This window comes from Pituophis catenifer, unplaced genomic scaffold, assembly GCF_029215685.1.
Source record: "Pituophis catenifer annectens isolate HBS135680 unplaced genomic scaffold, rPitCat1.0.hap2 SCAF_12, whole genome shotgun sequence".
Taxonomy (NCBI): domain Eukaryota; kingdom Metazoa; phylum Chordata; class Lepidosauria; order Squamata; family Colubridae; genus Pituophis; species Pituophis catenifer.
In genome coordinates, this window is record NW_027256892.1 from 10,613,572 (window position 1) to 10,640,852 (window position 27,281).

The 27,281-nt window shown below is 43.3% G+C and overlaps 1 protein-coding gene across 2 annotated transcripts in view; it reads left to right on the forward strand.

Annotated features, from left to right (window-relative positions):
* Positions 1–27,281, forward strand: part of OGDH (oxoglutarate dehydrogenase) — a 58,407-nt gene that overhangs the window by 18,918 nt on the left and 12,208 nt on the right. The window contains exons 5-14 of one of the 2 annotated variants that reach the window (XM_070952523.1): positions 3,160–3,204; positions 5,862–5,977; positions 15,409–15,563; positions 16,488–16,634; positions 16,970–17,060; positions 18,104–18,283; positions 18,484–18,612; positions 24,267–24,446; positions 26,099–26,251; positions 26,808–26,910. In XM_070952523.1, the coding sequence (XP_070808624.1) occupies positions 3,160–3,204; positions 5,862–5,977; positions 15,409–15,563; positions 16,488–16,634; positions 16,970–17,060; positions 18,104–18,283; positions 18,484–18,612; positions 24,267–24,446; positions 26,099–26,251; positions 26,808–26,910 (1,299 nt within the window). The remainder of the gene's footprint in view (positions 1–3,159; positions 3,205–5,861; positions 5,978–15,408; positions 15,564–16,487; positions 16,635–16,969; positions 17,061–18,103; positions 18,284–18,483; positions 18,613–24,266; positions 24,447–26,098; positions 26,252–26,807; positions 26,911–27,281) is intronic. The other variant, XM_070952522.1, reaches the window with a different exon arrangement.

Here is a 27,281-nt window from a genome sequence, read left to right on the forward strand (position 1 = left end):
ATATTTTAAATGAATATAATTAAATAAAACAGCAATATAACTTTGGTGAATATCTAAGAACACATTGAGTGCAGTTTGCTTTACTAAATCTCCATATTAAACAGAACTCCAAAACTCAGAAGGCTGTACCAGGCCTTAACAAAACCTCAATATTGTGGGGAAGAGATATACTGTGGAATTCCTTCCACATTTCACAAAGATTGAAGATTCACCTTAGACAGGCATAACTATTTTGAGTGCACTGGAATGATGATGGCTTCTGAATTGTGTGTGTGTGTGCATGTGTGTGTAATGGATACTTCAAGTGGTTTCATCTGTGCATTACCTTTGTCTTCTGTCAAATCTACTGAATGGTTGAAATTGTTACATGAATGTTTTATTAGAATGTAGAAATTATGATTTTTTTCTGAATAAAAATTGAACAATATAGAAGATGATTTAAAAAATGTGAGGATTGTATTTTATTTATTTTACCAGTGTATTATATAAATACATTGTATAAAATATAAATAAGTAGCATGGGCTCCATGCATAGTAGTTATTGTCATCCCTACAAGGCAGACCAAACAAAGAAAGTAACACCATGTTGATCAGTACTGCTTTTGTTATAACAGCTATAATAACAGAATCTTGCAGACCTGAATATAGTTCCCTCTCCCTCTCTTTATCCCCATGTGAACTAAGGAAGGGCTTCTCTTAGTCATTTTCTCAAGTTACTTTCTTGACCAGGCTCAGGCCCCTTTTACATCATTGTTGCCTTGAAAGCAATTCTTCATCCTGTCTTCAAGGCCATTCTTTCTGTTCTTTACAACATTCCACTGCCACATATTTATGAATTAAGGCAAATTCTTTGCTTGAAACCATATGCACACATTCAGAACAAGAAAACTGCATGAATGGTGGATGCCATTCATAATTGGTAGCTAGGTAGCTGATAGATATATACTTTAGTTCAGGAAGATTCAAATAAGGGTTGCTCTTGTCTCTGTAACTTTCAAACGGCTGATATTGTTTATTGAAGAGATGTGCAACGTCTTTGGAACTAATATCCTGGTCAACAGTTTTAGAATGAAGCTAAGTTTCTATTATCTAAAAACAATAGACAAAATCATATTCACTTTGACCCTTTTCCACACTTTATTTTCATTTTAATCTGAAAGAGCATTGTCTAGCCAAAACACCCTCCAGATATATGGATTTCCACTCCTATAATTCTCTAGGCAGCGCAGTTATTGTGCGGGATTCTAGGAATCAAATTCCAACATATATGAAGAATGCCAAACTGAGGATAAAGTAGTCTGTAACTTCAGAACAAATCAGAACCTCTTAAAACAAGGTTAATGTAATTGCCCCTGCTCTTACCATATGTAATGGATTGAGAGTTGAAGTGATACTTGGGAGAATGTGAGGAAGACATCTCATAGCCAAGTAAGCAGAAAAACCCAGAGGCCTCTGAAGTTCTCTGCTTCTAAATGTGGGATTTAAAATTTTGGGACCATACCACAAAAACTAAGATTCTAAATGTGACATATAACCCTTTTGATGAATCATAATTTAAATTCCTTTCACCATTTTATAAACATTATTCTATTCCCATGACACATGCTTTGGGAGAGTTATTCTTAGGAAACTCCTAATTGCCCAATCTTTTAAAATCTCAATAATATTAATTTAAAAGGGGTTTGAGGACTTCAACCTTTTTGCTTGTTCTGTTAGACAATGCAAACACATAATATTGCAAGTCATCCAGAACTTCTAGGATTCTATATACACTTATTTAAAAAACCACATAATTAGCTGAATCATTTGGAACTGAAATGGCATGTCTCCAGCATAGTTGTGAAAAGGCAGTGAAAAGGCAGGATGAGATATGCATTGGACAAAAAGCAAGTTCTATGCAACACCATATCCTTTTCTAAAAAATGTAATAGGATTTTTGCCCTAATCTCAAGACCAGTTAGACACCAAGAGCAAAATAAAACCTCTTCCTAATAACTTATATACACTATATCTGATACTGGTATTAAAGGTTACAACCCAGTAGTGTGTTTCAAATCCCATTGCTACTGGTTTGCTCATAGGCACGTGTGCGTGCGCAACACTTCTGCACATGCGCAGAAGCTTCTGCGCATGCTCAAAGACGTCCGGGCAGGTGGGTGGAGCCTCCCACCGCCACTACCAGGCTGCTACCAGGGTAACAACCCACCACTGTTACAACCCTAGTAGCTGTTGAATCTTTTCATCTATTCATTTGTCCAGTACTTTTTAAATGTAGATTTGCAGAATACAAAACATTGGGGGGTGGGGATTCTACTATATTATTATGAAGAAATCCAAGCTAAAGTAATGTATTATATTTGCAGGCTACATGCAATAAAATTATTGTTGAAGATCTTGTCTGAGAATTGAATTCTCTCTTGTGCAGAGACCATCTAGAAGAGTAATAATTCTATGTATTTATAGAGTCAAAGATATAAACTTGTTTTCAGTTGAACGGTGATTCTCATATAAACAAATTATAGATAAGAATAGGAAAACTAAAATTGTCCTTGCATAGATTGTTAACTTAAGGTTCAGGTACATAAACAAGACTGTAACTTTTCCTAATCTTTGTTACTTTTCAGTTCAATTCTATAGCACAGGATATGTTAGCATAAAGTGTATGAATCCTATGCTATCTTATTCCTTGCCAGTGCAGTGTTCTACAAAATCTTAAATCACAACAGTCTCATGTAGAAGGGGTACACGATTCTGTCATACTTGTTCACTTGTGATTTTTGACCAGAAACCTGTCTTAAGGATATTTAACAACTTCAATGTTTAGGATTTTTGTTCTATTTGCATAAGCAATGAAGTCCGAAACATGTAACTTAACTGCCATTATCTCTCAGGTGTAATTGCTGTGCTTATTTTATTCTCTTTGCAGTCAATATAGCTGGTTCTGAAAGATTCTTCAGATTTTCTCCTGGCATACAGTCATTTAACCCCCTTTTCTTTGGTGATTTTTTTTTATTGTGTATGTGCGGATGTTGTTTTTAAAAGCTTACTTTCTCTTTTTGCAACTACTTTCTCAGTTCTTCGGAATTTAAAAAGAAACTAACTTTGACTCAGTTTCTCTGTCTTCTCCTTTCTGCACCTGACCTTTCCCTCCCTCCCCAGATCTTGCTGTATTCAAGGAGCGGCTGAGAGTGCTAACAGTAGGAGGTATGCAAATAATGAGCGTTTAACCCTTCTGGAGTTTAGGACTCTCTGAATAGTTGACTCTGGGCATGTACAGTGTAGGTAAAAGTTACAACTTGCTCTGTTTTACAGCAGTGTTTTTGGTCTTTTGTTTTCCCGTCAGAATCGCTTTCAGTGTTAACAGTCAGAGAAATGTGTGTGATCAAAGTGCTTCATCAGTCACACACCTCAATTATGTTCTTTTTCATTGTGTTCAATGTGGTAGCTATTTTCTCTTTATTTGCTTTCTGTTTACTTATTTGGAATAGTTCAGAAAGCTTTGTTGTGCTTTAACACATTGGTCTCTGTTGAAATGTAATTGTTAACTGGATGTTCATCAGAACACATATCAAATTGGTTGAGGTATATTAGCTGAGTTTTGTGTTCTTTTGTGCAGAAAGTCCTTTGTGGATAGTGAAATTTAGGATGTGAGTTGTTCACAACTGCATCTGCATTGCTAAAAGAAAAATGAAGTGCCATCTTTTCATAAGCTTGTTCTGGTTTTTTGCAGAATAGCTGAGCACTTTAATTATAAACGTCTAACTGAAAATGTGTACTTTTTAATCTAATGATTGAAAGGAACAATGATTTATAATGTAAACGCAATTCAGCAGTTTATCTGAGTGTCTGATTGCAATGGCTATAACCCTGAGAAAATTCTCTATCATTTGTACAGATTTGATGCCTATAATAAACAACTCTTCCAATCGCATTTCACAATATAATTGTATTTTAGCCTGAGAATAAGAATGACTTTTGGCTTTTTCAGGCCAATTATCTACAATACAATTATTACAGTAGATGTCTATCTCATCTTTTATTCATGAGTCCTAAGTAGCTGAATATAGATTTGGACCCAAAATGTCTACTTTAAAAACAAGCCATTCTCTACTTAAGGTACTGAATTAATCAGCCAAGCATTGCTTTTCTACAGTATACCTATTACATTGGTCTCCTATTTTCTTTGCCATCATTCTGCATCATTGATGGCCGCAGATTTGTATAACTGAATAAACATGTGTGCCAAACAATATTAAAACAAGAATAGAGTGTCTTTTCTTTGTGATAGCCCTATATTATATAAATTTCTTTTTCCTTGATCTGTTTCAAAAGTTTGTAATCTTGTTAAAATGAGAAGAATGGAATTGCCTCCTACACAATATTTCATCAGGCATTGAGGTCCATGGTGTCCTGCTGCATCTGATGCATGGTTGGTAGAAATCGAGGGGGTAAAGTTTTCTTGATATAACAATCAAGTTATGGAATTTGCTATCCAGGAGTCCTATATCACTTCTAGCAATCCAGTAGCTTTACCAGCCATCTTCTGGTTGTTATTTTCCTCCATCAGGAATTTGGCCTTTAAATGATTTTGGCCTTTTATATAACTGAGGATCTTTTTTCTAGTTTCTTTTGTATTTTGTGATAATTTAGTTACTCTGTTCGATTTATCCTTCGTAGTTTTGGGTTTAGCATTTAGTTGAAGGGAAGGTGAGGGATAATTTCAAAACTTCTCTATAGTAGTTGCCTGTTCTCATTAGGCTGCAGTACAGAATTGGCACTTCTGAAAGTTTCCATTTTTGTCATCTTTCCAGCTTTGAAAGCTATCTGATCATCAACTGCAGACAATTTTTAAGTATTTTATTTATTTATTATTTCAATTTATATGCCGCCCTTTTCCGAAGACTCAGGGCAGCTTACAATGCACTATAGCAATAGCCTTCATTCTTTTGTATATACCTGCTTATTAGGGCTTTTGCCCCCCATAAGCGGTGTTTCTACAAAGTCAGCTTATTGCCCCCAACAGTCTGGGTCCTCAATTTACCTACCTCGGAAGGATGGAAGGCTGAGTCAACCTTGAGTCTGGTGAGATTTGAACTCGCACTAATTGCAGGCAGCTAAGTGCTACATAACAGCACTTAGTCCGCTGCACCACCAAGACTCTTTTATTCCAGCATCAGATGCAAAAATATATTAATGTTAGTCCTGTTATAGTCTAACTACATAATATATGTAGCCAGTGTGGAAAGGAATGTTTGGTAATAGGTCTTCAATACTTTCAAGATTTCCAGAAGTCAAAGTATTGGTGAGGCTTGTAGAAAGAGTTTTGTCTACATAGAGACCATTTCAATATAAAATCCTTGTTCCTTGTAGTGAGCTATTCTGGAGAGTCCTCTGCAGAACCTTGTATCATCCTGCGGCTTTTCATACTTTTGGTTCTGGGAAATTGGTCCTTTAATTCTTCATTTCTTGCTTCAGTTTTTTTTAATTTTGAATATGTGGTGGAATGTGGTGGGAATATGTGTTTGCTGTACTTGTACTCCTTATGTTCTACAAATGTATGTGTGGAGGTCTAAATTCCATGTTAATCACTTCCCTGGGTTTAATTACCAATTTTTTGTGGCAAGTATATTGCTTATGTTCATAAGCACTTTTACACTTCTTTTGTTCTCACTTTACCTGTCCAATATTTTAATTCCCGCTTGTATTTTGTTCATACAAACCTCCTTCATGCTTACTTTTTGCTGCTTTTCTTGTCCCTCCCCGTCTCTACCAAAAACCTGGTTCCTGTGTAACGACTGTCTTGAACTGAACACCTTCTCCAATCCTCCTTTGCCTTCTGCTACCTATGCAAAATCCTGCAGGGTTTTATGGCCTAGATGAATCGGACCTCGACAAAGTCTTTCACTTGCCAACTACAACTTTCATTGGAGGAAATGAGTCCGCTCTTCCACTTCGGGAAATAATCCGCCGTTTGGAGGTAAGAAAGCCAGCTAAGTATTTTTGGGATCACGTGGATGTAAACAATCCAGTAAAATAATCAGGAATCAGGGAATAATAATAAGAAATAATTTTATAGTAACTAGAAAATCAAAGAATATGCCAGCACTGCAATTCTCCATTGTGGGTGGAGACTGCAGCCAGGATGGGTGTGCTCGTCTGCTAAGCCGATAGACTGAGCCTGTCAAAGTTGCTAAGTCCCGCCCTTGTTACTGGGCAGTCCTAGCTTTTGGCTCAGTCTGTCAGCCTAGACAGGCGTGTGGGACTGTTTCTCTTGCTATTTCTATCCTTTCTGATCGCATTTTATGGTTGGCTTTGTTGGTTTTGACTTGGATTGTTACTGGACTTCTTTGGACTTAGATTTCATCTTACTCTATTGTGGATTTTATTGGCTTGACTCTGGATTGTTACTGGATTTCCGTGACTCTCAGCTTACAGTAAGTCTTCCCCCTGTAACTAGCTTGCTGGTTATCTGGGGGGGCTGTTGCCTTTTCCTGGGACCCCCTTTCTCTTTTTTTGACCAAGTTTCTTTGAGGGGCTGGTGGAGTTTCACGCTCCCGTTTTTTCCCAAGTTTTTGGGGCGGATTGGCAATTGCGGAGTTTTCGCGCTCCCCTCACTATCGCCCGGCGGCCATTTGCAGCCCGTTTTAATCGGCTTGATTTTCGGCTTCTTTTTTCTCGCCTTTTCTTGCCTTTCGGAGCCGTCTAGTGGAGCCTCGTGCCCCCAACTATTGTTTGTGAAGAGTGCCTTCCAGCTGCCCTTCGGAAACGACAGCTTTGTGTTAAAATCTGTCTAGCCGTTCCTCTTGGCTGCTGCGTCGCCCGAAAAGGGCGCGAAAACTGCTTAGCCGCTTGTCGGCTGCCATTTGAAATTCCTGTCAGCGTGCTGCAGCGCCCCATTTTTGTAGCCTTGAATCCAATCAGCAGCATTATATACGGCTTGGAGGGGTTTTAAACGCCCCCTTGTCTTGTCAGCACAGCCGTTTCTTCCATTTCGGTGGTTCGCGTTGGTGGAGTTTTGCGCCCCCCCACTTTTAATTGCACTTCACGCCCGCTGCTGTCAAAAGGCGAATTTGGATTGCTACAGCCCTGTGCCTGCTTATTTCAAGTGGAGTTGTCTGCGCTCCCGTTTTTGGGCAGATTTGGCTTGTTTCCAGCACCTAAACCTTCTCGCCTTTGCCAGGGTATTATTGTTTGAGGCCTCCAGGTTACCCTGTGCCTTCTGGGCTGATTAATAACTTTCTGCTCTCTGTCCACAACCATGCCCAAGGCTTCGCATAAATCGAAGCATTGCCACAAAGCAGGGCGCCCGGAGGATCCACCGCATTTAGGGGCCTCTTCTGCCAATAAGGGGGTGTCTTCTGGTTCCCTTGCTAGGCCCCATCACAAATCCTCCTCTCACACTCGCTCTTCTTGTGCAGAGGTTTGCCGGGATAAAGTACTACAAAAACTATGTGCCAAGGCCAGCGGGCATCAGCAATCACTCAAGGAGATGACTACGGTCTCTCCACAGGCTACATCAACAGCTGCCCTGGGATTCAAATGGATCAACTTTCCCTCCAGGACTGCCCTGCAGTGATTCAACCCGACGCTCTGTGGGGCGCCGCCGCTGTTTCGGACCCTGTTCCGGCAACGTCTTCTGGCATGCCTACTCCCACATTGCCCGTTTCATCTAGGTCAGTTTCAGCTCCTCCCCCAACCGTATCCGACTCTGGTGCGGCACAACAGCATGATTTCATCTCACCAGAACAAATTCATCGATGGATTGCCACAGCGGTGCAACAGTCCTTGGCATCCCAAGTTGGGCCCGTCAGCAGAGCTGCATCTATCCACTCCGGCCTCTCTACCTCTCGGGTGGATGTCTTACAAGACGACGTTCTTTCCATAGATGCCCTGGATTCTCCCGTTGCGTCTGTTTCGAGTCATGCTTCATCACTGGCCAAGGAAGTTTCTCATGAATTGGATCTGTCAGAGGATGAGGGCCTTCCTCCAGACCAGCCTGCCTTTACGGGCCTTTTTCCCCAAGCTTTATTCAAATCTTTACTGCACAAGGCTGTCCTCACGGCTCAACTGGGATCCCCGGCCTCGGCACAGCCTGTCCCTACGACCTCTCAAGGGGCTCTGAATTCACTCTTTGCCGAACCATCCAGGCCTGTGGACATAATCCCTACCCCCCCCCCTTTGTTTCTTGAGGTCATCCGGAAGCAATGGTCCTCTCCTGCATCGGTCCCACCTCTACGGACCGACGGAACTACTGCGTGGCTCCGGATCTGGCGGACCTTCTCCAGGTTCCATCCGTTGATGCTCCAGTGGCCGCCCTCTTGCCGCACGCCCCGGTTCCTGGAACTTCAGATGAAGGCCTCCGTCCTGAAGAGCGTCAGGCAGAGCAGGTTTTGCAACGAGCACATCAAGGGGCCGCCTGGGCCATCCGTGCAGCATCTACTGCATCGTTCTTCAACCGGACGACACTTCTTTGGCTTCGTCATTTGCAAAACACTTTGGCCACTGAGGATGTTCGTGTCCGACAGGAACTGAATAAGATCATCACTGCCACACAGTTCTCAGCGGACGCCTCCCTTAATGCCGCCCGCTTTGCGGCCAAGTCCCTCGCCTCTTCTGTTACCGCCCGGCGTCTAGTCTGGCTTCACTACTGGCAAGCTGATGCCAGGCATAAATGGCGTCTGGCATCAGTCCCCTTTTCTGGTTCCAAGCTCTTCAGGGACCCTCTCGACGCCTTCCTCACGGAGACCAAGGACAAAAAGAAAGTCCTTCAGGCGGTCTTCCGTAGGGGTGATGCAAGGTTCCATCCTTACTCGTACCGTCCACAGGCTCGTCCCTACGAGGGTCCTCTTTTTCTGTTCCTTCTGCTAGGTCGCACGGGGGTTTTCAGCCTAGGCAGCGGGGCATTCAAGACAGGGCGCCCAGAGGTAGGACATTTGTTTCCAAACGGCCCTTTCGAGGGGAAGGAGGTCGTTTCTCCAGATGCTGTCGCTAACTGCATCCTGGGTCCTCCCATTGGGGGCAGATTGGCCCTTTTCGCCCCTGTTTGGGAAGGTACCACTTCAGATAAATGGGTTCTGGCCACCTTTCGATCTGGTTTGGCCATTGAATTTCTCTCCCCCCCCTCCGAGGTTCTTTGTGCGCTGTCCGCTCTCCAATGACATCCAGAAACTGTCCCTTATGGACTCGGCGGTTCAGCATCTCCTTTCTATCCGGGCTTTTATTCCCGTGTCTTTCTTGTTCCAAAGTCTTCGGGGGGGGGTGGAGACCTATTCTGGACCTTAAACGTCTCAACCGGTATGTCGCGTACCGTAAGTTTAAGATGCAGTCGTTAAAATCCATCCTTGACGGTGTTCGGAGGGGCAATCTCCTCTCCTCTATAGACCTCACCGAGGCCTATCTACATATCCCCATCCTCCCCTCCCACAGGAGGTTCCTTAGGTTCTGCTACGGGGGGGTGCCATTATCAGTATCGGGCTTTACCTTTTGGCCTTTCGCCGGCCCCTCGTACCTTTACCAAGGTACTGGCTGCCTTGGCAGCTTCCCTTAGAACTAAATCTGTTCGTCTACTATGCTATTTAGACGATATTTTAATTTTGTCTTCCACCCATCAGCATGCCTCTTCAGACCTGCAACTTACACTCCAGACTCTGGCTGCTCATGGCTTCTCCATTAATTTGGAGAAGAGCCATTTAGTCCCTTCTTTGGTCCATCTGGGGGCTCTGATAGATTCGGTGGCGGGACGGGTCTACCTATCGAGTGAGTGACAGGATAGTTTGAGATCCCTGGTTTCTATAGTTGAACAGTCTAGGTCTGTATCTCCCCTTGTCCTGTCCCAGCTCCTGGGAAAAATGATATCCGCCATCTCCATTGTTCCCTGGGCCCAGCTGCATTCAAGGGAGCTTCAGTGGTTCCTTTTGCCCTTACAGAAGGCGGGCAGGGGCACTTCTCGCGTGACCGTTCCCGTCACCAGAAAGGTGATCAGGTCGTTGAGGTGGTGGCGCTCTCAGGCTCTTTCTCGAGGTTGTCTCTTTTTCGACCCACAGAGAATAGTGGTGACGATGGACGCCAGCCTTCAGGGATGGGGGGCTCATTGTCTGGGCCAAGTTGCTCAGGGCACCTGGACCAGCACCGAATCCCATCGTCCCATCAACTGGCTGGAACTGCGGGCGATCTACCTGGCACTTCGAGCCTTCCATCATCTCGTAGCCAGTTCCCATGTCTTGGTCCTGACGGACAATGTCACAGCAAAGGCCCATGTGAATTGTCAGGGGGGTACATGGTCTCTCTCCCTGATGTCGGAGGCGTTGCGGTTGGGTCTCTGGTCAGAGCTTCACCTCGCCTCATTGCGTGCGGAACACATTGCCGGCATCACCAATCTTCAAGCGGACTGGCTAAGTCGTCAGCGACTGGACCATGCGGAATGGCGTCTCCACCCGCTCATTTTTCGTCAAATCACGACACGCTTCGGAACTCCGGTGGTTGACCTTTTTGCCACATCGGACAATGCTCAACTGCCGCGTTTCATCTCGCGGTACCCGTTGCCTCATGCAGAGGCCATCGACGCCCTCCGTTCCCCGTGGCCCCCGGGGCTCCTATATGCCTTTCCTCCGGTCTCTCTGATTCCCCGAGTGATCCGCAAATTGTTGCTGGAATGAGCGGAAATCATACTTGTGGCCCCACATTGGCCACGCAGACCCTGGTTTGCGGACCTAGTGTCTCTATCAATAGCCCCATCTTGGCAGCTTCCTCAACCGGAGGACACACTGACTCAGGGGGCCGTGAAACATCCGGACTTGCAGTGGCTACGTCTGACCGCTTGGCGGTTGAGCGGTGTGTCCTAGGGAAGGTCAACATTCCTGCAGATGGGATCCATACTATTCAGTCCTCTAGATGGCTGTCTATGGACCGAATTTACTCGGCCACCTGGCGGGCCTTTTGTGCATGGTGTCAACAGAACGGGGTTCCACCCCTTCGAGCCTCGATCGTCAATATCCTAGTTTTCTTACAGGAGGGCCTTGCCAAAGGGCTTTCTCCCAACACATTGCGACGACAGGTAGTGGCAATCTCGTCAATTCTTTCCTTTGGATCACTATCCTCTCTGGCCCAGCATCCTTTGATTCACCGTTTCCTGCGAGGTGCCACGAATCTCCGCCCTCCTGTTCGACATAGATACCCAACTTGGGATCTATCCATTGTTCTTAACTCGCTCACGACTGCTCCATACGAGCCTTTGCAGTCAACCAGTCTTCGGCTTTTAACGTGCAAAGTTGCCTTTTTGGTTGCAATTACTTCGGCTCACCGCATCTCGGAGATGGTGGCCCTCTCCATCCGGGAGGACCTCTGTGTTGTTCTCCGTCTGAACCCAACCTTTCTGCCGAAGGTTAATACCACCTTTCACCGTATGCAGGAGCTTGTCCTGCCCAACTTCTGCCCTCGCCCAACCCATAGGCTCGAGCGGCGGTGGCACTCTCTTGATGTCCGACGGGCACTGCAAATCTACATTAAACGAACGGCAGTCTTCCGCCGGACAGAATCGCTCTTTGTTTCCTTCTTGCCGGTTTCCTTGGGCAGTAAGGTATCGTCGATGACCATCGGACGTTGGATCCGCCAGACGATCGCCAAGGCCTACGAACTACGCTCCCTTCCGAGACCTTCTCGACTGACGGCGCATTCTACCCGCAGCGCAGCGACTTCGGCGGCCTGGGCCACTCAGGCCTCATTACTTGAAATCTGCAGGGCAGCTACGTGGACTTCGCCCTCTCCGTTCATCCTGCACTATAAACTGGACAAGTTTGCGTCGGCAGATGCCGCTTTTGGTCGTAGGGTGCTACAGCGGGTTGTGTCAGGGGAGGGTATTTCGGACCAGCCTGGTCCCGCCCAATAGTAGGGACGTGAATCTTTGGTATGTCCCATCCTGGCTGCTGTCTCCACCCACAATGGAGAAGGGGCGTTGGTCCTACCTGAGACGCACCTTTTCATTGGGTGGAGACAGCAGCCAGACCCTCCCTTGCCCAGTCTGGTCTCTGTCTCCTGTATACTTTCTCTCTCCTGATCTGGTGTCCCACACGCCGAGCCTGTCTTCTCGTCTTCGCCAAAAGCTGGGTCTGCCCAGTAACAAGGGCGGGACTTAGCAACTTTGACAGGCTCAGTCTATCAGCTTAGCAGACGAGCACACCCATCCTGGCTGCTGTCTCCACCCAACGAGAAGGTGTGTCTCAGGTAGGACCAATGCCCCTTTTACATAATATAGGAGGAAGATTGTTCTGTAGGGTGGACCTCATCAGACTACCATAGAGAAGACCTGCAAGCTTTGATATGAACAAAAGAATATTTTAGCTTATGGAAACATGTATAATCATATCATGTATAATCTTAAACTTAAGAATCTATTTTAGGGAAATAAATTGTGAGGCAACTTGATACCCATTATCAAATTAGGTAGCCATATTTGTACAACATTCTGCTGCATAATTAACCATGGTTTACCAAATGATCCCAATTGCCTGAATTCCTAAACACTGAACTATAAATGGGCTGAACTAACTGGCTACTAACTAACTACTACTCTGAAACACAAATAGCCAAGACCAATGGTGAAATCTAAAAATTTTCCCTACTGGTTCTGTGGGCATGGCTTGGGGGGGGGGGGGTTTCCTGTGACTGAGTGGGCATGGTCAACTCGATGTCACTCACAGCCACACCCATTCAATCATATGACACCCCCTAAGCCACGCCCACAGAACCTGGTAGGAAAGATTTTTTAACTTCTATTCTACTTATTTTCATCTGCCCCAAGATGCCTGCAGCTACAGCCTCTTTTTTTCGGTGCGCCTGGAAGCGCTTCTTGTGCCAAAAGATGCAGCGGCTGCAGGCTTCTTGTTAGCAAAAGTTACCAGAGCCACTCCCCTTCTTAAACACGCTGCTGCCATCATCGCCCTGTTCCATGCACCAGCCACGCATGCGGACACCGTTGCATGCTGCCACTGATGAATGACAAATAAATAAATGGTGTGTGCATGCGTAGCCAGCACATGGAACAGGGCAGCGATGGTGGCAGCGTGTTTAAGAAGGGGAGCGGCTCAGGTAACTTTTGCTACAAGAAGCCTGCAGCCGCTGTATCTTTCGGCACAAGAAGCGCCTCCAGGCACACACAAAAAAAAGAGCCTACGGTTGCAGGCATCTCACAGCGGCGACAGCTCAGCCCTGGCTTGCCTTTCCTGGCAGCCAGCCATGGGAGCAAGGTAAGGATGCGTCACATGGCAAAGGGAGAGCAGGCAGTGAGCGGGCAGCAGCTCCAGGGCAAGGCCAGAGCCAAGGAATGATGCATTCCCTGACCTGGTCAAGGTGGGTGGTGGCTCTAGGGTAGCGCCGGAGCCAGGGAATGGTATTTTCCCTGACCAGGTCGAGGCGGGCAGCAAGCAGGCGGCAGTTCCGGGGCCTCAGGGAATCACATGTCCCTGGATCCTGGGCCCCAACCCAAGGCAAAGGGTGAGCAGGAGGCATGCATTGCTTACCTTTGGTGAGCTGAGCAGGCGAGGCAAGTAGCTGGGCCGTATGGTAAAGGGAACTTATATAGGGCGGGAGTGGGTAGATGGGCCGAGCAGCTGGAAACGCCGAGCGGCCAGGAGCAGCAAGCAAAGAGGCAACCGGGTGGGCGTGGATGTGGCCAGTGGGGATGATTGCTACCGGTTCGGCAAACCGATGCCAATCATCCCTACCAGTTCGCCTGAACCCGTCCGAACCGGTAGGATTTCACCCCTGCCCAAGACCCATTTTAGCTTTCATGTTGTGCAAGCCCAGTCACTATTTTAGAAATCTGTAAAATAAAAACTGTAACGTGGTTTCCCCATATCCTCAAAAACAATCAGGAAAGAGCAAAGCTGTTCTAGTGAGTTCTCTATTCTAAAAAAGGATGCATTGTGGAAAAATGCTCACATGAAAGTTTAAAATGGTCATTTCCAAAGGAAGCACTTTTCTTCCTTTGTTTCTTGGCAGTCACATAATTTCCTTTGACAATAATGGGTGACTCTGATAAACAAAAAAACAAAAAAAAGCTGTTGCTGACTAAAAAAACTAAAAGAAGAAGGAAATGGAATTGGAAAGAAAAAAAATACAGTATCTCAAAGTCATTTTAACTCCTTTAAGGACTCTGCTGTATTTGCCTTCTGTAGAAACAAAACTTCAGCTACCTCATTAGCAGTGCTTTTTCCCTGGCCCTGCTTCCCATTTATTCTGGGTTTTGGAGTTGTTCTCTCCTTCCCAATAAGCCAGTTTCTAATTTCTGTCTTTTATTAAGTAGCAGTACTTTCTGATGAAGGGAATAATTCTCTGTGCCCTGCTCATGTTCTCGGCGTCACAACCCTGGCTAAAAATAATTTCCAGCAAGGTTATTTAAATGCCATTTCTTGCCAAACATTCTCTACTTCTCTGTCTCTACCCCTCCCTGGCACAGTATTTTCCATTACCTGGAGTATAAATTCGGTTGTTTTCAAATTCCTGACTTCAAGAAACATTTTTCACCTAGGTTTATCTTTTTTTGATTTTAGCAAGTATTCAGATTATAGAGTGCACTGGACAGCAGAACTGTGCTTGCTTTGAAAATGATTAAAAAGAGGTGCTTTGGAAAATATGGAAATATGCCTTTTTAAAGCAACTACAACTTTTTTCCAGATTCCTCATAAGCTTGAAAACAGAGCAGGCCATTCTCATTAAAGTACAGCTTCTTTAATAAGTCAGCCCCTTAAAGCAGCCAAGTTCTTTTCAGGTAATTTTTAGCTAGAGTACTAAAGAAAGAGAAACACATGGCTCTTTTTAAAGAAATGCCACAGCTATGTTCCCACACATTTCAAACCATCTCTTTTTCCCAGTGTCTCATGTAAACCAGACCTCTTCCAAAGCATATCAATGTTTGATGCTGCAGCATGTTGCTTACGTAAATCCAAAGCTAACAATATTTTCCTAGGAAAAATTGACTGTTACATCTGATCTTTCCACTTAATGATCTCCTGTTGTCCACTGTTAATTGAAGAACTTGGAAATAACTAACTTTTCATTTTATAACTAAATGTAACTTTCTGTTTTATAATTGAATAGAATTGCGCAAACAGTCTTCGGTGGCCAAATCTTGATTATTTACATTTTTCAAGAATAATACAATGTCTAACTAGTGCGTAATTTGTTGGATTTGATTTGTCAGCACTTGGACTGAAATCCTGCTTTATCTGAAACTCCATTAACTGGCTTAGACTTTCCGTATTGACTTAATCATCGCTGTATTAACTTGGTTTTCAGAAAGAGAAAAACTTATGAATAAGATTAAGACATAGCTCACATAAAGTAAGCTTTTAATTTGTGCTTGGAAATGGTTGAATCTTCTGCTCCAACTTGCATATTTCCTTTCTTTAACAGATGGCTTACTGTCAGCACATTGGAGTAGAATTCATGTTTATTAATGATCTTGAACAATGTCAGTGGATAAGGCAGAAATTTGAAACACCTGGTATCATGCAATTCTCCAATGAGGAGAAGCGCACCCTGCTGGCCAGACTAGTGCGTTCAACCAGGTATTTCTTTTTCATTAATTTGCATAACTGTCATTGGTTGAAATTACAGGTACCAGTAGTAGAAGATTATGGTAGGTTCAGTTTTAAGGTTTCCTTGTTCATATTTCATAGACACAAGGACATAACACCTTCAGTAAATTGAGATGTAAACATTCCACCCTAGCCATATTTATAACCCCACAAAGTGTCAGTAATGACATTTGTGAAAACTTGTATCTCATGGAAAATATTCTCCATATATGTTTAGACTGCAGTTTCCATCACTCTTGATCACTCTTGAAACAGTGGCTAATCTTTCAATTGGCAATATAGAACTTCTCTTACATAACGAGCAAAGATGGGTAACTATTGGGAAACTGCCATCTAGGCTGGAAGGAGGGGTCAAGCGAGAGCCTAGCTTGGAGTCATTGTACAGCCGCAAGTACCATAATCTTGACCTCTTCCAAGATCCATGAAGCCTATCTGGTCATTCCAGAGTAAGGAAAGCGGTCTGGTAAAATTCTTGTAATGTGTGGCAAACAATAAAGTTACTAACTTTGGCTATTCATGAGAGACTATGGTTATCTGCACCTGACAGTAACAGGATTTGTTGAAGTAGTCACCCAGACCAACATGCATTCAGGAGAGCAAATGGTAATTAATTTTTCTCCTGATAGGTGACATTTGGGGCGGGGGCAGGAGGAAGGAAAGCAGAGAATCCACTAATCAGTGTCTCCAAGTTACTCTACATTTCATTCTGTAAGGGCAGCAACACTTCCCAGCCTCACTCCTGAGATGCAGTAAGATAAGAGCAGTATGATTTACATCCACATACTCTTCTCACAAGGACAGGAGGGATGCACATTAGCATGACTTTGCAGAAGAGCCCAGACACTCATACAGATTATGTGACAGGTATCTTTAAACAGCATCTATGTCTTCCAGGTTTGAGGAGTTCCTGCACAGAAAGTGGTCTTCTGAGAAACGGTTTGGCTTGGAAGGCTGTGAGGTTCTGATTCCTGCTTTAAAGACAATAATTGACAAGTCAAGTGAGAAAGGAGTGGATTATGTTATCATGGGAATGCCTCACAGGTAAAGTTGTCCTTGGAGGAAACTGGTTGAAGAGAGTGAAGCTGTCAAGAGAGAGTATGCTGAACTTTAACCTGCCCTTCAGTCAAAATATTCTGAGCTGTATTCTTCCTGCCATTTGTTTTTATGATTTTGCTCTTTTTTTTTTAGTCCCAAAGGCCCATTTTTTTTCAAATATTGATAGGACATAGGGTTGCCATAAAGAGGTATACAAAGTAGTAATTGAAACCTTGTTTAAGTGAAATTTGATTTAATTTATTAATCAAAAAAATTATTTCTCCTACAGTAGACAATTTATTCCATGTAGTATCTGACTAAATATGGTTTTGGTTTTTTAGAGGGCGTCTGAATGTTCTTGCCAATGTTATCAGAAAGGAGTTGGAACAAATTTTCTGCCAGTTTGATTCTAAGCTAGAAGCTGCAGATGAAGTGAGTTCAACTTTTACTAGGGTTATATATTTTATTGGGACAGGAACTTTCTTCATATTAGTTAATAACAACTGTACACTGGTACCTCAGTACTCATCATTAATTGGTTCCAGGTAGTGCAATGAGTATCAAAAATGATGAGTACCAAACAGATTTTTCCCATAAGAAATAATATAGTGAGTCACAAGGCAGCTGACACCGACAAATTCTAGCTTGTACATTGAGTACCAAGCAAACAATGAGTACTGGGACAAAGTTTTCACATCAAAATGCATTGAGTACCAAATTCAATGAGTTTCAAAGCAGTTGAGTACCAAGGGACCACTGTATTTAGTTTTGAACACAGTGACAACTTCTGTATCCGCCACTGAAAAAAGTCGAGTGTGACCTCAACAATATGCCCTAACATTTTTCCAGTTCTTCAGTTTTCCAATTGTTTTCAAGATTGCTCTTGAATGTCAGGAATGAGGTTCCCATGGCATTAAAGTGCTTTCATGTCAGCTTGAGCTTAAGGGGTGAATCCTAAAACCATATCAGATGACTTAAAGAAACAACTGGGTGCAAAAATAATGAAAATATGTGATTCCTGGCAATAAATACTGTGCCATTCATAGTTTGAGTAACAGTTCTTCTATACTGCATTTTAATCCAGTTAGATTTAGTCTGATAAATCCTATCAATAGTGAACACCAGTATCAGGAATTCAAATAGGAACCCCACTGCTGTCTTAATTCCGATTTGAATTTCAGACTCCATTGCAGTGGTGGGTTGCTACCGGTTCGCACCAGATTGGGCAAAATGGTAGCAGTGGCGGGAGGCTCCACACACCTGCCTGGATGCATCTGCACATGCACAGAAGTGCCACACAAGCACGTGCGCATGAGCGAACTGGTAGCAATAGGATTTAGAATCTGCCTCTGCTCCATTGTGAACGTATTTTGGATACGTGTTCTTTTTCTTCTAAATTGCAAAGTAGCCATTTTGAAGCTCTAAAAATTCACAGAAAAAAAATATATCTGCCTAATAATACTCTCTTTTCTCAGGGCTCAGGGGATGTAAAGTACCATTTGGGAATGTATCACCGAAGGATTAACCGTGTCACTGACAGGACCATCACTCTTTCACTGGTTGCAAATCCTTCTCATTTGGAGGCTGCTGATCCTGTTGTTCAAGGCAAAACAAAGGCAGAACAATTTTACTGTGGGGACACTGAAGGAAAGAAAGTAAGTTGGCATATATGAGATAGCTTCTCCTTTGTGCTTTTCTTTGCTGTTTTGTACATGCAGGTGTCCAAGGGAAGACATTCTTTTTCCTTTTTTTATAGTGACACTGTTGTGGGTGCTTCGTTTTTCAGCCACTTTGACACCTAATTCTCCAAAGTTACCGTATTTAACACGTCTTTAATATGTTCTGATCTGAAAAGGTGATGTCAATCCTTCTGCATGGAGATGCTGCTTTTGCTGGTCAAGGGATTGTTTACGAGACTTTCCATTTGAGTGACCTGCCTTCCTATACAACATATGGGACAGTTCATGTGGTGGTGAACAATCAGGTAAAATACGTGTTCTTTTGTTACCATATTAGATTCTCTAACTTAAATTTTACCAAGAACAAGCAACAGGTTAGGAACTGTGTTATTGTTTGTATTCTTAGTTGAACTTTAAAGGTAGAGTTTTGGTTAAGTTTATTTACTTTGAAGGGATCGACGAGTTGATCGAGAATAAAAACTGAAGCAAATTCAACTCAGTGTTAAACTTGTCAGATGAAAACTGATTTCCTGATGGTTAGGGAAACTTAATACCAGTGATTATGAAACTGAGGGATCAATTTCTACGTTATGCTACATTCATGATGATATTAATATGATGATATTAATGGGTGATAAAACCTCTTGAAAGGGACAATTTAGTTTGTTGTCAGAGCAATTTGAGGGGATGGAACTTATGTAATAGAGATAATACTGCTGTTTGTACCAATTAACAACCACCCCATCTGAAACTTAGGTATAAAATAAAGGTCTTACATCTTGTACTGCAATTATTATTCCTTTTTTATCTTTCCTTGGTGAGACCCTCATTGTTATAATGTGCCTTTGCATAGTAGTCCTTGAGAAATTTTCCTTCAGTTCTATCTTGATAGCTCTGTTTATTCCTCTAGGTCCGTGTTGGCGAACCTATGGCATGTGTGCCGGAAGTGGCACACAGAGCCATTTCTCTGAGCACACGGAGCCATCTCCCATTGCCCCTCCGGGTTCCGGTGTGCCAGCCAGCTGGGTTTCATGCACACCGGCAGGCCGGAAACCGGAAGAGCAGCTGCCCATTGTGCATGTGCGCTCCAGGAAGATGATCTTCCTGTTTCCAGAGTGCGCATGCTCACCAGTCAGCTGGTCTGGTTTCTGGCGCGAATGCATGCACAAACACCAACAGGCACACGTACCAAAAGATGCAGAGAGGGGATCCTGGTGGTTGCTCCAAAGGGAGCAGAGCAAGGTAAGCCAGGGCTTCCCTCCCTCCCTGCCCGTGCGGGCTTCTCGCGCGGCCTCAGGCAGTCTGGACCAGCAGCCGGTGAAGGAGGGGTGATGGTGGTGGGCTGCCTGCGCAGATGACCCTGTGGCCTGGTCTCCCCACTGGGAGCCGCCATTCCCTGGCTGATGGCCGCTCTCTCAGCCCCACTGGGGAAGCTCTGAACGCGTGGCTTGCCTGGGCTCCTTCCCCCTGGGAGCCGCCGTTCCCTGGCTCGGCGCAGCACCCCCACCCGACCCCCACCACTGTGTTGCCTGCGGTTGGGCCCATCACCCAACCCCCATCACGCCTGCTGCTGCGCCGCTGGTCGAGCCAACGCCAGGGAAGGAGCAGCGGGCGGGGCAGCCAGCCGCCCAGCTAGCAATCTGGTCACAAATTAATACCAATCACTACCAAATCTTAATTTTCAATTAACACAACTTAATATTTTACACAAATATTTCCCTCAGATCTGTCTATTTAACTATTATCCCATTATCCCCCAAAACCCGTTACTTAAATCTTAACTCCTAACCAATTATAATTCCATTTTTTTTCTTTCATTTGCTTAGATGGATGTATTTTAACAATATAAGTCATACAATTATGATAAACATTCTTAAAGTATTTAATTTCAACATCCTCATTTTATTTTTACTATTAAACTCAAAATGTATACTCTTTATTACTATTATTAAACCTAACTTAATTCATTTTATTTTAACTATCACTCTTAACATACACCTCACTTTAATTATCCCACCTCATTTTATATTTTACTAAGAAAAACCAGCATTTTTATCTTTACTTTTGTTGTTAAATCAATCATTTTTATTTCTTGGCTGTTAAACGCAGCGTAACCATTTTAATTTTGGCATATTCATTTTATTTTTTGGCCGTTACCCGGCATATTCAGTTTTGTTTTGGCTATTACACAGCATATCCATTTTGTTTGACTGTTCAAGACAGCATATTCATTTTTGTTTTCTGGCTGTTACACAGCATATCTATTTTTACTTTTTGACTGTTAAACACAGCATATTCATAGTTGGTTTAACTATTGATCCCTACTTAACCTTTCTTTGTTGTTTCCATCCATCTATGCATTGTTTATTTTCACTTAATCATATTTATCTTTATCCTTTTTCATAACATTTCATCACATTTTAACATTGAGACATGGTTCTTACTCAAAACATATCTTTAGATGTATTTATGAATTCCTTTTAACATTTTCATTTAATCATATTTATCCTTATTCTTTTTCTTACATTTTAACATTAAAACATAATTCTTGCTTCAAACATACCTTTACATATATTTATTAATTCCTTTTAACATTCTTAATTTCTATAAAAACCTCCCTTTTATTATTACAATCCACTTTTACTTTATTTTATTTTTGATCACATTATCTTCATTTCCTCGCCTGCAAATGTATATTTCCTTCCATTTTCCAAGTTTTTAATTTTGTTCTCCATAAATCAGGTTAATTCTCTTTCTTATTTTTATTCCGGATATAATGTATCAAATCTCTTTTGAGCCTGGGCTTAATCCTCCTTCTGTTCCTGCACCAGTATTTGAATCATTATTATTTCAACTGTAGCAGTTCCGTTGTAGATTCCTTTTCTTTTTCTTTTCACCAAAAGCTGCCTGCAGACAGAGAAAAAATCCTCCTCCACAAAATCCAGTAACTTTTATCTGTAAAGGTCAAAGTTTCCCATAACAAAGCTAAATTACAAAGTTCCTCTTTAGGCCAGATAGTGTCTCTTTATAATCCACATTTTCCATTAGTCATGCAAGACTCCATTTTGCTATTATATAACTATCCAATTTATTTCTTCTTCTTTTAATTTAAAAAGTAACAAACCTTTTTTTCTTTTCTTTTTTTAAATCTGATTCAAGTTTTAAATGTTTAATCTTTTTACCATATCTCCATAATTAATTCCCTTAGTTCTGCTCCAAAATTAGTTGTTTCTCGGGTCTTTGTCTCTTTAAGGTTGCAGTTTAAAAAATTTTCCAAACCCCTTGGCTGCATAGCCACTGTTTTAGGCTAGGGATCTTCTAAATATTAATATTGCTCCAAATGTTGTTGCAAGCCTGGGTTATTGTCACTCACCTGGCTTCAAAGAGCTCCATTTTACTCAGCTTTCCTCCAGCACTTTTCTTAGCCCGGTTGTCCCAGCTTTGTGGCAGCCGCCATGGCTGCCGCCCCCCGCCGCCAACTCACAGAGGGTTCCCTCTGAGGAACTTGCCTATTCCTCTCAGTCGTCCGAGGCGCCCCTCTTTCTTCCCTGTCCCTGCAGGATGGTTCCGGTCCGAAGACCCATCAGCAGCGGTTTGGCAGCCGGGGTTTTCGTGGGGCTCATCAGAGCCCGCTATTTCCCCGACTGTCTCGTCGCCACGCCAAACCGGACACCTCGGGCACCTGAGCTGTCCGGTCGCTCTTGTCCTTCCTCCTGCAGCCTGGGGCTCCCAGCAGGGAGGAGCCCAAGCAAGACGCACGTTCAGAGCTTTTCTGTTGGGGCTGAGAGCACTTCCACTGTATGCTGCCATCCCTTCTCCAGGGAAGAAGTGAGCTGTTGAAGGAGCAGGGAGCTGGTTGGGCGGCATCCTCCAACCCGGCCGGCCTGCTCACCATGATGCTAGCGACAGCGGTGACTTGCTTTCCTGCCCTGAGCGCCTCACACAAACTTTCTCCGATGCTTCTCAAACTTCAGTGCAGGGCTGAGGGCAGGCGGGAGACAGAGAGGGAGGAGCAGGCACCTGCTATGCCTCGGGGCTCCGGGGAGAGGTGGCCGAAAGCACCATGTGGAGGCCACTAATCATGAGCCCCGGGTGCACCTGCTTCCAAGGGAACAGCTCGGCTACTTTGAAGCGAGCGGCCGGGAAGCTTCCTTGCTGAGAGACAGGCAGATGGATGCTGCGCGCACTCTTGCCTCAGTCACCGATTGAAAACAGTGCTGAGCTGCAGAGAGCAGCAAACTCTCTGAAAGAGGCTGAGGAGTGGCAGAGCCGGGATCGGAATCAGCCAGGGGGAAAGGGAGATGTCTGGTGCCACTCCCCACTACAAGAGCAGCATCTGTTTGCCTGTCTCTCGGCGAGGAAGCTTCCTGGCCGCTCGCTTCGAAGTAGCCAAGCCGTTCCCTTGGAAGCAGGCGCCCTCTGCAGAAGTGCTCTCGGCCCCAACAGGGAAGCTCTAAACACGTGGCTTGCTAGGGCTCCTCCCTGCTGGGAGCCGGAGGCTGCAGGGGGAAGGGCAAGAGCGACCAGTCGGCTCAGGTGCCTGGGGCAGCATTTGCTGGCTGGGCAGCTGGCTGCCCCACCTGCTGCTCCTTCCCCAGCATTGGCTCAGCTGGCGGCGCAACCACACGTGTGACGGGGTCGGGTGATGGGCCCAACCGCAGGCAGCGCAGTGATGGGGGTCGGGTGGGGGTGCCGCGCTGAGCCAGGGAACGGCGGCTCCCAGGGGGAAGGAGCCCAGGCAAGCTGTGTGTTTGGAGCTCACCGGCTACTGGTCCATCAAAGCCCCGCCAGCTGCACCTGCTCAGCCTGCGGCTCCCAGCAGGGAAGAACCTAGGCAAGCCGCGCATTCTGAGCTTCCCCAGCGGGGCCGAGAGAGCAGTCATCAGCCAGGGAATGACGGCTCCCAGCGGGAAGGAGCCCAAGCAAACCACACATTCAGAGCTTCCCCGGCAGCACTCTTGGCCCTGCCATCTTGGCAGCACCATGCTCTGGCTGGGGAACGGCTGTCTCGCCAGGGAACGGGCTAGTACCTAGCTGTCCTCTGGTAAGAGGAACACCAGCCCTCTTGGGAAAAGTGGGGGGGGCACGTTCGGGGACATGCGTGCACAGTGCGGGACACATGCTCAGGAGGAGCATGGAGGGCATGCGTGCATGCGTAAATGGGGGTGTGCATTGCATTATGAGTGCCGGCACGCGGGAGCGCGACAATGCTCGCGCATGCAGACTTTTAACACACAATGCGCAAAAGGTTCGCCATCACTGCTCTAGGTGAAAAGCCTTTTGGAACAGGAAAGCAGTGGCCTTGGGCTTCTCTCTTTTAACTTATTGCCTTCTGGGAAGATTATAGGAAAGAACAGCTTTAGGGTTCTAGGACATTCACTACTATTTGAATCAGAAAGAAGTTGTCCAAACGGAAGTGCAAATGCCAAATTGCAAGTCTTAGGAGACTACAAGTATAAAACTAGCAACAAATGAAACAAAAGATAGAACATTGCTGGATTAGCTTTGACTCACCAAACAGAAAAGGATCCTGGATATCGTGAGGAAAAAAATTATTAATGTTAATTATGTAATTAAGGCTAGTTTAATTTTTTTCCTTTTCCAGAAAGAATGGTTTTTAGAATTGTCAGCAAAATTACTTTTCACAGTATACATCTCTTAACTCCTCTGACTCACCCTGAGTGTTGTTTTCATCTTTTGACTATTCTTGGCAGAACCAGGATTGGAGACATTACCTTTTAAAATCCATGCCTCATGTTAAAGTCTCTGTATTTGTATACTGTATATACACATCATTCTCAGGAAGGAATATTCCTCAAAAGACGTTCCTTCAATATTTAACTAACTTTTCCATTTATCACCTAAAAACTTGAGAGTTAGTGATGATGTATTAAGTCCTCATACAGTCTGTATTACTGTTATAGTTATTTTTTTTAAATGGCTTTTGTTGTCATCTCAGATTGGATTCACTACCGATCCTCGTATGGCTCGTTCTTCCCCATACCCAACAGATGTGGCTCGTGTGGTTAATGCACCCATTTTCCATGTCAATGCTGATGATCCAGAGGCTGTGGTATATGTGTGCAATGTGGCAGCTGAATGGAGAAGTACTTTCCACAAAGATGTAGTTGTGGATCTGGTAGGTAGTACTGGTTCTTCTGACGTACTGATACATTTAGTTGAGGCTATATAATAGGTTATTTAAGAAATATTTTTAAAAATGATTTAGATGTTGAATGATAGCAGAAAGATGGTGGGTATTATTTTCCTAAAAGCAGAAAAAAATACAGGTACTCCTCAATTTACAACAATTCATTTAGTTACCATTCAAAGTTACAACAGCACTGAAAAAAGTGACATGTGACCGTTTTTCATACTTACAACCATTGCATCATTCCCATGGTCATGATCAAAATTCAGAGGATTGGCAACTGACTCATATTTATGATGGTTGCAATGTCCCTGGGTCATGTGATTCCTTTTGAGACTTTCTGACAAGCAAAATCAATGGGGAAGCCGTATTACTAACTTAATATATGCAGTTATTCACTTAACAACTGTGGCAAGAAAAGTTGTAAAATGGGGCAAAACTCATTTAACAAATGTTTCAGTTACCAACAGAACTTTTGGGCTCAATTATGGTCATAAGTCGAGGACTACTTGTAACTGTGTGGGCTTTGATGGGCTTTATTATTTAGAAATGGGGGATGTCAAGAGGCATGTCAAGAGAAAATTGAAAGTGAGTTGAGAAGAGTGGAAATGTAGGACCTGAGAAATGTCTGTGGCAAAACCAGACAAGAGGGACTCTAGAATAAATTACCTCTAAATGAATGCTAAGTGACAGATCAGTTAAAAAGAAATATGCTAAACCAGGTTGGTCACATAGAGAAAATTCATGAGGGTTGAATTGAAGAACAAATATACAGTGGAAAAATTAATGGTTTGAGAGGAACATTAAGAAAATTGTGACTGTATGTATGTATGTATGTATGTATGTATGTATGTATGTATGTATAAAGGAATGATTTTATACTTATGGACAATGTAATCATATTATACCATGGTGGCAGGATTGTATATTTTATTTGTGTATTAGTGTATAGAATATATTAATAAAAATTATATATTAAAAAAAAAATTGTGACTGGATGCAGTTCATTAGATCCTCAAGAGCAGTGGTTCTCAACCTGTGGGTCGGGACCCCTTTGGGGGTCGAACGACCCTTTCACAGGGGTCGCCTAAGACCATCGGAAAATACATATTTTCAATGGTCTTAGGAACAATTTTATGGTTGGGGGTCACCACACCATGAGGAACTGTATTAAAGGGTCGCGGCCTTAGGAAGGTTGAGAACCACTGCTCAAGAGGAAGAGGTTAAGTTTAAAAAGCAAAAATCTGAATCTGAAATGGTATATAGACATGTTGAAAACAAGGATAGTTTAGAGCTGGAAGTTTGTATAAGTCAATGGTATTTATATTAGTAAATAAATAATAGCTTGCCATATCCACTTCTCCTTTGAGGATCATTTTCAAAGCGTTTAGTGGAATGGTGGAAAGAGAAGTTTAAGTTGAATGTAAAAATTTCCAAAGCTGGAACATTTTTTCTTTTCTGATAACATTCCAGGGAATCTTGTTTCTGTTCATTTGCCATCGCTTAACACCCATGCTTGTTCTCAATCAAGCATTACCCTCTAATTACTGAGTTTGAAAACTTTCTTTTTAATTTGGAAAGATGAATTGTTTAGGTCAAAAATAAATATGTAGGATTTTTCTTCCTTTCAAATATGCTAGGTGTGCTACAGACGAAATGGGCATAATGAAATGGACGAGCCAATGTTCACTCAGCCATTGATGTACAAGCAGATCCGAAAACAGAAAGCTGTGCTACAGAAGTATGCTGAGACACTGATTTCACAAGGAGTAGTAAATCAACCAGAATATGAGGTACTTTCATTTATGGCTTAACAATCATTCTGTAGCCCAGCCATGCTTAGATATCTTAATATTCCTCATCCCATTGTGGTACCAAGCATTTCATAATTTCAGAGACTTTTGGCATTTTATAAATGATGTTATACATGACACCATACAGGAACATTGTGCACAGCCAGGATTAGTAAAATAATCTCTTATGTTTATATGGCAACTGATAACATTTCTCTGATATTGTGTAGTTTATTGAAACATGTTTAACTTGATATGTGCCATTGTGTATATTAACTGGCTTGTTATATGATTATATTTATATGTGTATATCTTCCTTTCAGAAAGCCAACTCTGCTGGCTTTGGAAACAACTTTTCATAAATAGGGACATATTTGCCCCAGCAGAAGCTCTGACTTTATTATAGACAAAGCAGAAATTGATATTCCCAGCCCGGTAGATAAATTACAGTGATTGCTACTACCAGTTTTGGTTGAGAAGGCATTTGTTTAGAGTAAAGTGTTGATAATATTTGTCCTTGGAGTCACCTCTACATTATGCTCCTTTTGTATTCCAGGAGGAAATTTCCAAGTATGACAAAATCTGTGAAGAGGCTCATGCCAGATCCAAGGATGAAAAAATCCTTCACATCAAGCATTGGTTAGACTCTCCATGGCCTGGTAAGTTACTGTCTACTTGCTAATGGCCATGGAGAAAAAATAGTACTTGGCCAATAGTTTGCACTTGCAGTTTCTGGCACAAACATGAGTTGTCCTTGCCTAGAACTCCAAGTTCTGAAAATTCCGTACAAAGATCATAAGAGGTAGTCAGCATTATTAATAAACAGACTATGCTTGCATTAAACTAAGAGGCACTTGATGAAGAATTTTTGTTCTTCTCCCAGATGCTCTGACAGGATGATCCAGTAGTTTAATTGGACAGAGTTTATTTGCCAAATACCTTCTCAAAAGAAATTTGGCAGTGAGGAGCATCTTTTTAAAGAAATTGTTCTAGCTAGAGCTTGTTCCTCCTGTGAATGTCTTCCTTGCCT